The 12,393-nt window shown below is 34.4% G+C and overlaps 1 protein-coding gene across 1 annotated transcript in view; it reads right to left on the minus strand.

Moving 5' to 3' along the window:
* The window catches only part of CCDC7 (coiled-coil domain containing 7), a 438,580-nt gene that overhangs the window by 27,304 nt on the left and 398,883 nt on the right, over positions 1-12,393 (minus strand). Inside the window, exons 36-39 of the mRNA XM_033208742.1 lie at positions 1,792-1,875; positions 1,492-1,575; positions 1,194-1,277; positions 689-772 (exon numbers count right to left, since the gene is read on the minus strand). Coding sequence (XP_033064633.1) covers positions 689-772; positions 1,194-1,277; positions 1,492-1,575; positions 1,792-1,875 — 336 coding nt within the window. The remainder of the gene's footprint in view (positions 1-688; positions 773-1,193; positions 1,278-1,491; positions 1,576-1,791; positions 1,876-12,393) is intronic.

Genomic DNA, 12,393 nt, shown 5'->3' on the forward strand with positions numbered 1-12,393 from the left:
TGCTGCTCTCCAAGGGGCAGAACCTTGCACATGCATCCAATACCTTGGATAACATTGGTTTTAGAGGGCCGGCTTTGAATGTGTCTCTTTACATTGTTTCTCTGTTAGCTGTCTGCCTCTTTTTGTATCACACCAGAGATCAAAGAAAATTGTATAACTGCGTAACAACCTTACACCAAGATGAAAGTCAGTAGTGTAATCTCTGAATTACATAACACAAATAAAGTACTGTATTGTAGGTGAGATTTTATAAATTTGCCTGACATTTTTATCAAATAGAGGGAATGGATAACCAGTGAAATAGTTATGTGTTGTACTCCTCTTGTCATCACAGTCTTCAGCTAGCCTTTCTGCTTTTACCTTTCTGCTTTTGCTAATTAAACATCACTTTTCAGAAACAAAAAGTAAGTAGAATAGCTTTGGAAATGCCTACACTGAGACGACTCTAAGGTAACTGTAACACTGAATTTTTATGCATTACTTTTCAAATGGATGAGTTTTAAAATCAATAATATGCTAATGTTTCACTGATAGTAAATGCTAGAGCTTAATTAAAGGATATTCATGATGAATTTTACCTATGTAACACTGACATGTAGGCACTATTGTCATGAAATGTCTATACTTAATTTAACTCAGGGAACATAAATAGGTCACAAATATTAGACTCAAAAATTCTTTTTCTTACCCTGGTGACTCTTTAATTGTGCATTGATTGGTTCCTTTATTATATCTCTTCCAGTAGCATCTTTTAAGAGTTCTTTATCAGTCTCTACAGAATTAAACAGATTTCAAAATACTTTATAAGGTAAACATGACTATACATGTGTATACATGTGTGTTTAACTAATTATAGAAGGATATCCATGAAGGATTTTACCAATGTAACACTATGATATAGGTACCTATGTAATAATAACATGTAGACACTGTTGTCATTAAAGGTCTTCACTTAATTTAACTCAGGGAACATAAATAGGTCACAAATATTAGACTCAAAAATTCTTTTTCTTACGCTGGTGACTCTTTAATTGTGCATTCATTGGTCCCTTTATTATATCTCTTCCAATAGCATCTTTTGCTATGGAAAGTACTATGATATAGGTACTGTTGTCATTGAAGGTCTATACTTAATTTAACTCAGGGAATATAAATCAGCCTAAATATTAGACTTGAAAAATTCTTTCTCTTACCTTGGTGACTCTTCAGTTGTGTAATGATTGGCCCTATTATTATACCTCTTCCAATAGCATCTGCCAAGAATTCCCTATCAGTCTCTATTGAAATAAAACAGATTTCAATATATTTTATAAGGTAAACATTACCATACCTCTGTGTGTGTGTGTGTGTTTAATTATGGGAGGATATTCATGAAGAATTTTACCTGTGTAATAACATATAGGTACTATTGCCATTAAATGTCCACACTTAATTTAACTCCAGGAATATAAATAAACCATAAATATTAGTCTTGAAATTGCTTTTTCTTACCTGGGTGACTTTTTAATTGTGTCTTGATTGACTCCTTCCTTACACCTCTTCCAATAGCATATGCAAAGAAGTTCTTATCAGCCTCTATAGAAATAAAACAGATTTCAGTATATTTTGTAAGGTTATCATTACCATACTTGTGTGTGTGTGTGTGTTTAATTATAGGAAGATATTCATGAATAATTTTACTTATGTAACACTATAATACAGATATTTTGTTATTAAAGGTCTATACTTAATTTTACTCAGGGAATATAAATCAGCCTGTAAATATTAGATGTAAGAAATTCTTTTTCTTACCCTGGTGACCTTTTAGTTGTACATTGATTGATCCCTTTATTATACCTCTTCCAATAGCATCTGCCAAGTGTTCCTTATCAGTCTCTGTAGAAATAAAACAGATATCAATATATTTTGTAAGACAAACATGACCATATCTCTGAGTATATGTGTGTGTTTAATTATAGGAGGATATTCATTTAGAATTTCGCCCATATAATACTAACATATTGGTACTGTTGTCATGAAAGGTTCATACTTAGTTTAACTCCAGGAATATGAATAAACCATAAATATTAGTCTTGAATTTTTTTTACCTGGGTGACATTTAAATTGTGTTTTAATTGACCCCTTTATTATACCTCGTCCAATAGTCCAATAGCATCTGCTAAGAGACCCTTATTAGTCTCTATAGAAATAAAGCAGATTTCAATATATTTTATAAGGTAAACATTTTATGTGTGTGTATGCATGTGTAGTGAGTTTATTATTATAGTAGAAGAGTCGCAATATAATGTCTTATTGCAGTAAGCATCACAAAACAGAATTTGAAGGGCTATTAGCAATCATATAAGCCTATTATATTGAAGTTCAGAGATGTTTCATGATTTGAACAAGACCACATCAAGATGATGACAAAACTGATGCACAAACCGACACTTTGTAATTCCTTAACCAGTGACTTTACTATATAATGTCATCTCTTATGCAAACTAAAATTATCCTAGAAAGTTTATGATGATTCATATAACTTTAAATTTTACACCAATAGCACTATCTGCTGTGGGATGTACCTGGTGAGATAAAACATAACATTTTTAAGAATAGGTCAATTTGCAAATCATGGTCTCCACAGTCACAGAGAGTTATTGTGGGGCAAAGTGCTTTGATTTGTTCATAAAGACTTCATGTCATTTCTAAGATTTGTAACTATAAATCAAGTATGCATCAATAATGTAGAAAAATAATTAGATATTTTGTGGAATATGAAAATGTGACTTTCATATCTTCTTGAGTTTGTAGACTTTGTAGCTGGGGAGGATGAAGTAAGTAAACTTGTAGTAGCATAAGCATTGAGATTGCATTCCTTTCCACTGGAGTTTTTATGTGATTTGAATCTTTTGCTAGATTTGAAAACTACTGACTAGGTCATATAACAGGAAAAATACATGAAAGTTATGAAAGGCAAGTTCATATTGAAAAGGGAAAATTAGAATGGGTGACTTGGGTCAATGGTGGACCTAATATTTTGTGAAAGTTGTTTATAGCAGACTATATGCTAAAGTTGGAAACCTATAATGACCCAGATACCACAGAGTAAAGTTTTGCTCTGAAGAAATGTCTGAGCTCTTGAATAAATGTTAAGTTTTACAGTGTAACATCCAAAGCCCAAATATACCACCAGTGAAATCTAAACCAAAGTATGGACCAGCTGAGGCATCATTACCAAAATGAACTGAGACACATAAGAACGTATTTTCCATAAGTACACAGCTATATTTTGTGAACATAAGCAGATCTATAGAAACATAAAAATAGGGAATATGAGCAGTCATATTTTAGCCTCTCCGATTATTACTCTAACTAGTACACATAAGAAGGAATGGTTCATTTCAAGTGAGTATGCAAAGATTCTTAGATAATAAGAAGGAAGGCAACGAGAAGAGCATTTTAGGGGAGATAACGTTAAGCATTTAGGAAGAGAATCTATGTGCTAAAGTAATTTACAATCTAGTAACATTCATGTTTCCTCCCTTACTGTATCCTCTCATTGCTTTAATTCTTTTTAAATATGATCCTGCCTGAAATTCACTGAGATATTTTTACAAAATAAATAACATATCATGCTATATGCTTATGTAAAATGTTCAATTCAGTGTTTTTTAAGATGTTGACATATTTGTGTAGTTCTGACTACAGTCAATTTTAGATTCTACTGGAGTTTATACTAATCAAATTCCAGTGAAGTACAGAAATATTACTCCCATATAGCATTATTCCTTCTTCAACATTTTTGCACGATTATGTGTATTACAACTACATATATTAAATACATTGTTATAATTGATGTTATGAGTAATTATTTATATGATACTGTGCGTTTTAATTAAGCTAAGAAAGAAGAGCAAGTACATATTTATAGTATTTACTATACTAACCTTCTTGTTTATATATTTTTTGCATTTGTTCCTGTGGATTTGAGTTACTATCCAGTGTTATTTTATTTTTTAAACTGTTTAAAAATTTTTATTTTTTTATTTCAGTAAGTTTTTGGGGAACAGGTGGTGTTTGGTTTCATGAATGTTCTTTAGTAGTGATTTGTGAGATTTTGGAGCATCCATCACCCAAGCAGTGTACACTGTACCCAATGTGTAGTCTTTTGTCCCTTGACACCTCCTACTCTTTCCCCAAGTCTTCGAAGTCCAACATACCATTCTTATGCCTTTGCATCCTCATAGCTTAGTTCCCACGTGAGTGAGAACATATAACGTTTGATTTTCCATTCCTGAGTTACTTCACTTATAATAATAGTCTCCAATTCCATTCAGGTTGCTGTGAATGCCATTATTTTGTTCCTTTTTATGGCTGAGTAGTATTCCATGGTATATACACACCACATTTTCTTTATCCATTTGTTGATTGATGGGCATTTGGGCTGATTCCATATTTTTGCAATGGCAAATTGTACTGCTATAAACATACGTGTGCAAGTATCTTTTTGTACAATGATTTCCTTTCCTCTGGGTAGATACCTAGAAGTGGGATTTCTGGATCAAAGGGTAGATCTACTTTTAGTTCTTTAAGGACTCTCCACACTGTTTTCCACAGTAAAAATGTTTCCTTTTCACTGCATCCATGCCAACATCTATTATTTTTTGATTTTTTGATGATGGCCATTCTTGCAGGAATGAGGTGGTATCGCATTATGGTTTTGATTTGTGTATCCCTGATAATTAATGATGTTGAGCATTTTTCTATATGCTTGTTGGCCATTTGTATATCTTCTTTTGAGAATTGTCTATTCATGCCCTTAGCCCATGTTTTTATGGGATTTTTTTTTTCTTGCTGATTTGAGTTCTTTGTAGATTCTGGATATTAGTTCTTTGTTGCATATATAGATTGTGAAGATTTTCTACCGCTCTGAGGGTTGTCTGTTAACTCTGCTGATAACTTCTTTTGCTGTGCAGAAGCTTTTTAATTTAATGAAGTCCCATCTATTTATCTTTGTTTTTGTTGCATTTGCTTTTGGGTTCTTGGTCATGAAGTCTTTACTTAAGCCAATGTCTAGAAGGGATTTTCCAATGTTATCTTCTAGAAACTTATGGTTTCAAGTCTTAGATTTAAGTCTTTGATCCATCTCGAGTTGATTTTTGTATAAGGTGAGAGATGAGGATCCAGTTTCATTTTTCTACATGTGGCTTGACAATTATCCCAGCATCATTTGTTGAATATGGTGTTCTTTCCCCACTTCATGTTTTTGTTTGTTCTGTCAAAGATCCATTGGCTGTAAGTATTTGGCTTTATTTCTGGGTTCTCTATTCTGTTCCATTGGTCTATGTGTTTATTTTTATACCAATACCATGCTGTTTTGGTCACTATGGCCTTATACATAGTTTGAAGTCAGGTAATATGATCCCTTCAGATTTATTCTTTTTGCTTAGTCTTGCTTTGGCTATGTGGGTTCTTTTTTGGTTCCATATGAATTTTAGGATTTTTTTTTCTAGTTCTCTGAAGAATGATATTGGTATTTTGATGGGAATTGCATTGAATTTGTAGATTGCTTTTGAGAATATGGTCATTTGTTTGTGTCGTCTAGGATTTCTTTCAGCAGTGTTTTGTAGTTTTCCTTGTAGAGGTCTTTCAAGTCCTTGATTAAGTATATTCCTATCTTTTTTGTTTGTTTGTTTGTTTGTTTTGGCAGCTATTGTGAAAGGAGTTGAGTTCTTGATTTGATTCTCAGCTTGGTCACTGTTGGTGTAGAGCAGCACTACTGATTTGTGTATGTTAAGTTTGTATCCTGAAACTTTGCTGAATTCATTTACGAGTGCTAGGAGCTTTTTGGATGAGTCTTTAGTGTTTTCTAGGTATATGATCATGTCATCAGCAAACAGCAACAGTTTGATTTCCTCTTTACCGATTTGGATGCCCTTTATTTCTTTTCCTTGTCTGATGCTCTGGCTAGGACTTCCAGTACTATGTTGAATAGACGTGGTGAGATTGGGCATCCTTGTCTTGTTCCAGTTCTCAGGGGGAATGCTTTCAAAACCCGTTCGGTATAATGTTGGCTGTGTGTTTGTCATAGATAGCTTTTATTACCTTAAATTATGTTCCTTTTATGCCAATTTTGCTGAGGGTTTTAATCATAAAGGGATGCTGGATTTTGTCAAGTGCTTCTTCTGCATCTATTGAGATGATCATGTGATTGATTGTTGTTTTTAATTCTGTTTATGTGGTGTATCACATTTATTGACTTGCATATGTTAAACCATCCCTGCATACCTGGTATGAAACCCACTAGATCATGGTGGATTATCTTTTTGATATGCTCTTGGATTTGGTTTGCTAGTATTTTGTTGAGGATTTTTTCATCTATGTTCATCAGGGATATCGGTCTGTAGTTTTCTCTTTTTTTTGTTATGTCCTTCCCTGGTTTTGGTATTAGGGTGATACTGGCTTCATAGAATGATTTAGGGAGGATTCCCTCTTCTGTATCTTTTGCAATAATGTCAATAGGATTGGTACCAATTCTTCTTTGAATGTCAGATAGTTCAGCTGTAAATCCATTTGATCCTGAACTTTTTTGTTGTTGGCAATTTTTAAATTACCATTTCAATCTTGCTGCTTGTTATTGGTCTGTTCAGAGATTCTATACCTTCCTGGTTTAATCTAAGGGGATTGTATATTTCCATGAATTTATCCATCTCCTCTAGGTTTTCTAGTTTATATGGGTAAATGTGTTCAGAGTAGACTTGAATAACGTTTTCTATTTCTGTGGTATCAGTTGTAATAACTCCTGTTTCATTTCTAATTGAGCTTATTTGGATCTTTTTTTTTTTTTTTTTTTTTTTTTTTTTTTTTTTTTTTTTTGAGACGGAGTCTCACTCTGTCGCCCAGGCTGGAGTGCAGTGGCCGGATCTCAGCTCACTGCAAGCTCCGCCTCCCGGGTTTATGCCATTCTCTCGCCTCAGCCTCCCGAGTAGCTGGGACTACAGGCGCCCGCCACATCGCCCGGCTAATTTTTTGTATTTTTTTTAGTAGAGATGGGGTTTCACCATGTTAGCCAGGATGGTCTCGATCTCCTGACCTCGTGATCCACCCGTCTCGGCCTCCCAAAGTGCTGTGGATCTTCTCTCTTCTTTCCTTGGTTAATCTTGCTAATGGTCTATCAATTTTATTTATCTTTTCAAATAATCAGCTTTTTGTTTCATTTATCTTTTGTATTTTTTTGTTTGCTTGTTTCATTCTTGTTTAGTTCTGCTCTGATCTTTGTTATTTCTTTTCTTCTGCTGGGTTTGGGTCTGGATTGTTCTTGTTTCTCCAATTCCATGAGGTGTGACCTTAGATTGTCTATTTGTGCTCTTTCAGACTTTTTGATTTAGGCATTTAATGCTGTGAACTTTCCTCTTAGCAGTGTTTTTGCTGTATCCCAGAGGTTTTGATTGGTTGTGTCACTATTATTGTTCAGTTCAAATAATTTTTAAATTTCTATCTTGATTTCACTCTTGACCCAGTGATCATTCAGGAGCAGGTTATTTAATTTCCATGTATTTGCATGATTTTTAGGGTTCCTTTTGGATTTGATTTCCAATTTTATTCCACTGTGGTCTGAGAGAGTACTTGATATAATTTCAATTTTCTTAAATTTACTGAGACTTGTTTTGTGGCCTGTCATATGGTCTGTCTTGGAGAATGTTCCATGTGCTGATGAATAGAATGTATATTCTGCAGTTGTTGAGTAGAATGTTCTGTAGATATCTGTTAAGTCCATTTGTTGTAGGGTAGAGTTCAAGTTCATTGTTTCTTTGTTGACTTTCTGTCCTGATGACTTGTCTAGTGCTGTCAGTGGAGTATTAAAGTCCCCCACTATTATTGTGTCATCTCATTTCTTAGCTCTAGTAGTAATTGTTTTATAAACTTGACATATCCAGTATTAGGTGCATATATATTTAGAATTGTGACATTTTACTGTTGGATTAGCCCTTTTATCATTCTATAATGTCCCTCTTTGTCATTTTTAACTGCTGTTGGATTAAGGTTTGTTTTGTCCAATATAAGAATAGCTACTCCTGTTTGCTTTTGATGTCCATTTGCACAGAACATCTTTTTCCACACTTTTACCTTAAGTTTATGTGAGTCCTTTTGTGTTGAGTCTCCTGAAGACAGCAGAAACTTGGTTGGTGAATTCTTATCTATTCTGCAATTCTGTATCTTTTAAGTGGAGCATTTAGGTCATTTACATTCAATGTTAGTATTGAGATGTGAGGTACTATTCCATTCATCATACCATTTGTAGCCTGAATACTTCCCCTCCCCCCACCCCACTGTGTTAATGTTATATGGGTCCTGTGAGATTTATGTTTTAAGGAGGTTCTATTTTGGTGTATTTTGAGTGTTTGAAGATTTAGAGCTCCTTTTAGCAGTTCTTATAGTACTGGCTAGGTAATCGCAAATTATCTCAGCATTTGCTTATCTGGAAAAGACTGTATCTTTCCTTCATTTATGAAGTTCAGTTTCACTGGATACAAAATTTTTGACTGATTATTGTTTCATTTAAGGAGGCTAAAAATAGGACCCCACTTCCTTCTAACATGTAAGGTTTCTGCTGAGAAGCCTGCTGTTAATATGACAGGTTTTCCTTTATAGGTTACCTGATGCTTTTGCCTCACAGCTCTTAAGATTCTTTTCTTTATCTTGACTTTAGATAACCTGATGACTATATGCCTACATGATGATCTTTTTGCAATGAATTCCCCAGGTGTTCTTTGATCTTCTTGTGTTTAGATGTCTAGATCTCTAGCAAGGTTGGAGAAGTTTTTCTTGATTATTCTCTCAAATATGTTTTCCAAACTTTTAGATTTTTCTTCTTCTCAGGAATTCCAATTATTCTCAGGTTTGAACATTTAACATAGTCCCAAACTTCTTGGAGTCTTTGTTCATTTTTCAAAATTCTTGTTTCTTTGTGTGTGATGGATTGAGTTAATTCAAAAGCCTTGTCATCGAGCTCTGAAGTTCTTTCTTCTGCTTGTTCAGTTCTATTGTGGAGACTTCCCAGTGCACTTAGCATTTCTCTAAGTGTGTCCTTGAGCCAGGAAGAGAGGCATCACCAGAAATCAACCTTGGCAGACCTTTGATTTTGAAGTTTTAGTGTTCAGAACTGTGAGAAAATCAATTTCTGATGTTTAAGGCACCCAGTGCAGTATTTTGTTTTGGCAATCTGGGCAGTGAATACACACATTGTCACTATACCCCCTTTTATGCTTTAATTATGGTTTCCTTAAATTCTGTGAACCTATTTATAATAACTGCTTTGTAGTCTTTGCTAAGTCTAACATCTTGGACTCCCACAGAATTTTTTGTTGCCTACTTTTCTTCCCCCTGTGTATGGGTTATGCTTTACTGTTTCTTTGAATGGCTCATAATTTTAAACTAAAAACTAGGCATTTTATTTTTATTTATTTATAATGTATTTATGTTAAAATTTCAACTTTCTTTGATTCAGGGGTTACATGTGCAGGTTTGTTACCTGGGCATATTGCATGTCACTGAGACTTGGAGTATGAATGATCCTATCACCAAGGTAGTGAGCACAGTACCCCATAAGTAGTTTTTTACCTCCCACCCCCTGACTACCTCTCTACCAGTAGTCCCTGGTGTCTATTTTTACCATATTTATGTCCATATCTACCCAATGCTTAGCTTCCACTTATAAGTGAGGACACACTGTATTTGGTTTACTGTTCCCAGGGTTAATTTGCATAGGTTAATGGCCTCTGGCTGCATCCATGTTGCTGCAACAGACATGATTTCACTCTTTTTTATGGCTGTATAGTATTCCATGACATATATATGTACCAGATTTTCTTTATCCAATCCCCCACTGATGGGCACTTAGGTTGATTCCATGTCTTTGTGATTGTGAATAGTGTTGCAATGAGCATGTAAGTGCATGTGTCTTTTTAGCAGAATCATTTATTTTCTTTTGGATACATATCCAGTAATGGGATTGCTGGATAGGATGGCAGTTCTGTTTTAAGTTCTTTGGGAAATCTCCACACTACTTTCCACAGTGGCTGAACTAATGTACATTCCCACCTACGGCCTTTCCAGCATCTGTTTTTTATTTTTATTTTTAAATAATAGCCATTCTGACTGGTGTTAGATGGTATCTCACTGTGGTTTTGATTCGCATTTCTCTGATGATTAGTGATGTGGAACATTTTTTCATGTTTGTTGGCAGCTTGTATATCTTCTTTTGAGAAGTGTCTGTTCATGTCTTTTGCTCACTCTTTAATGGGGCTGTTTTTTGCTTGCTGAACTGTTTATGTTCCTTACAGATTCTGGATATAGACCTTTGTCTTATCCATAGTTTGTGAATATTTTCTCCCATTATGTTGGTTGTCTGTTTACTCTGTTAGTAGTTTCTTTTGCTCTGCAGAAGCTCTTTCGTTTAATTAGGTCCCACTTGTCAATTTTTGGTTTTGTGGAAATTGCTTTTGAGGACTTAGTCATAAATTATTTTCCAAGGCCAATGTCCAGAATGGTGTTTCCTAATTTTTCTTTTAGGATTCTTATAGTTTGAAGTCTTACATTTAAATTTGTAATCTATCCTGAGTTAATTTTTGTATATGGTGAAAGGTAGGGTTCCAGTTTCATCTACATATGGCTAGCCAGCTATCTCAGCACCATTTATTGCATAGTGAATCCTTTCTCCATTGCTTATTTTTGTTGACTTTGTCAAATATCAGATAGCTGTAGGTGTGTGGCTTTCTTTCTGGGTTCTGTATTCTGTTCCACTGGTCCACACGTCCGTTTTTGTATCAGTATCACACTGTTTTGGTTAATGTAGCCTTATAGTATAGTTTGAAGTCAGGTAATGTGATACTACAAGCTTTGTTCTTTTTGCTTATGATTGCTTTGGGTATTCAGGCTCTTTTTTTTTTTTTTTTTGGTTCCTATGAATTTTAGAATAAAAACTGGATATTTTGGATATTTTGGATGATATTATAGACAAATCTAGATATTGATTTATTCATCATATTTCAAAACTTGCTGTTTGCTTTTTAGTGATTTCTTTTGACTATTTTACATTATTTTTCTCCACTACAAGAAGATTCTAATATTGTTCCTCCGGGAGCACTGCTTTTGGTATGCACACTGCCACTTTTGAATGATAGTGGTTTCAGGGGGACTCTCTTTAATGGCCTCTTTCCCTTATTTCTCTGGTAAGCTCCCTGCCTCTTTCACCAAAGATCAAGGAAAAATATGCCTAACACTGTTATTCCAGAAGTAAATTTAGTTGTGTAATCACTAAATTGTGGAACGCAACTAAATAACTTTACTGTAGCTGAGATATTGTAAATTTACCTGATATTTTTATCAAATAAAGAGAAGGGGTAGCCAATAAAATGACTATCTGTTATATTCCTCTTCTTATCACATTCACAAGTTAGTCTGTATGCTTTTACAAATTTAAGGCAACTTTCCTCTCTAAGCCAGAAATATAAAATGATAAGTACAGCATCTGTTTTCATTTTTTTCAATTTTCATTTTAAGTTCGGGGTAAAAGCGCAAGTTTGTTACATAGGTAAACTTGTGTCATGGGGGTTTGTTGTATAGATTATTTCATCACCCAAGTATTAATCCTAGTACCCATTAGTTATTTTTCCTGATCCTGTCCCTCTTTCTTCCTCCACTCTCCAAAAGGCCCCAGTGTGTGTTGTTCCCCTCTATGTGTCCATATGTTCTCATCATTTAGCTCCCATTTATAGGTGAGGACATGCAGTATTTGGTTTACTATTCCTGTGTTAGTTTGCTAAGGATAATGGCCTCCAGCTCCATCAATGTCCCTGCAAAGGACATGATCTTGTTTCTTTTTTATGTCTGCATAGTATTCCATGGTGTATATGTACCAACTTTTCTTTATCTAGTCTATTACTGATGGGCATTTGGGTTGATTTCATGTCTTTGCTATTGTGAATAGTGCTGCATTACTACGGGTAAAGGTTCAATTCAACCAGAAGATCTAACTATCCTAAATATAAGCATCTAACACATGAGCACCCAGATTCATAAAGCAAGTTCTTAGAGACCTTCAAAGAGACTTAAGCTCCAACACAATAATAGTGGGAGACTTCAACACCCCACTGAGAATATTAGACAGATAATTGAGACAGAAAATTGTATCAGAGATATTCAGGACCTGAAGTCAGCATTGAATTACAGTATAGCATTTGAAATAATAGCATCAAGCATATATTTGGGTCACAATAGCCTTGCATTTTTATGGATTCTTTACTAATAAATAAGTTCTAAAACTAATTATATCTAACTAATGTTCCATTGGTAGCAAATACTAGAGTTCCACAAATTACAGGAGGAAATTTATGAAGATATTTTCTCATG

Source organism: Trachypithecus francoisi, unplaced genomic scaffold, assembly GCF_009764315.1.
Source record: "Trachypithecus francoisi isolate TF-2019V2 unplaced genomic scaffold, Tfra_2.0 Lachesis_group9, whole genome shotgun sequence".
NCBI classification, from domain to species: Eukaryota; Metazoa; Chordata; class Mammalia; order Primates; family Cercopithecidae; genus Trachypithecus; species Trachypithecus francoisi.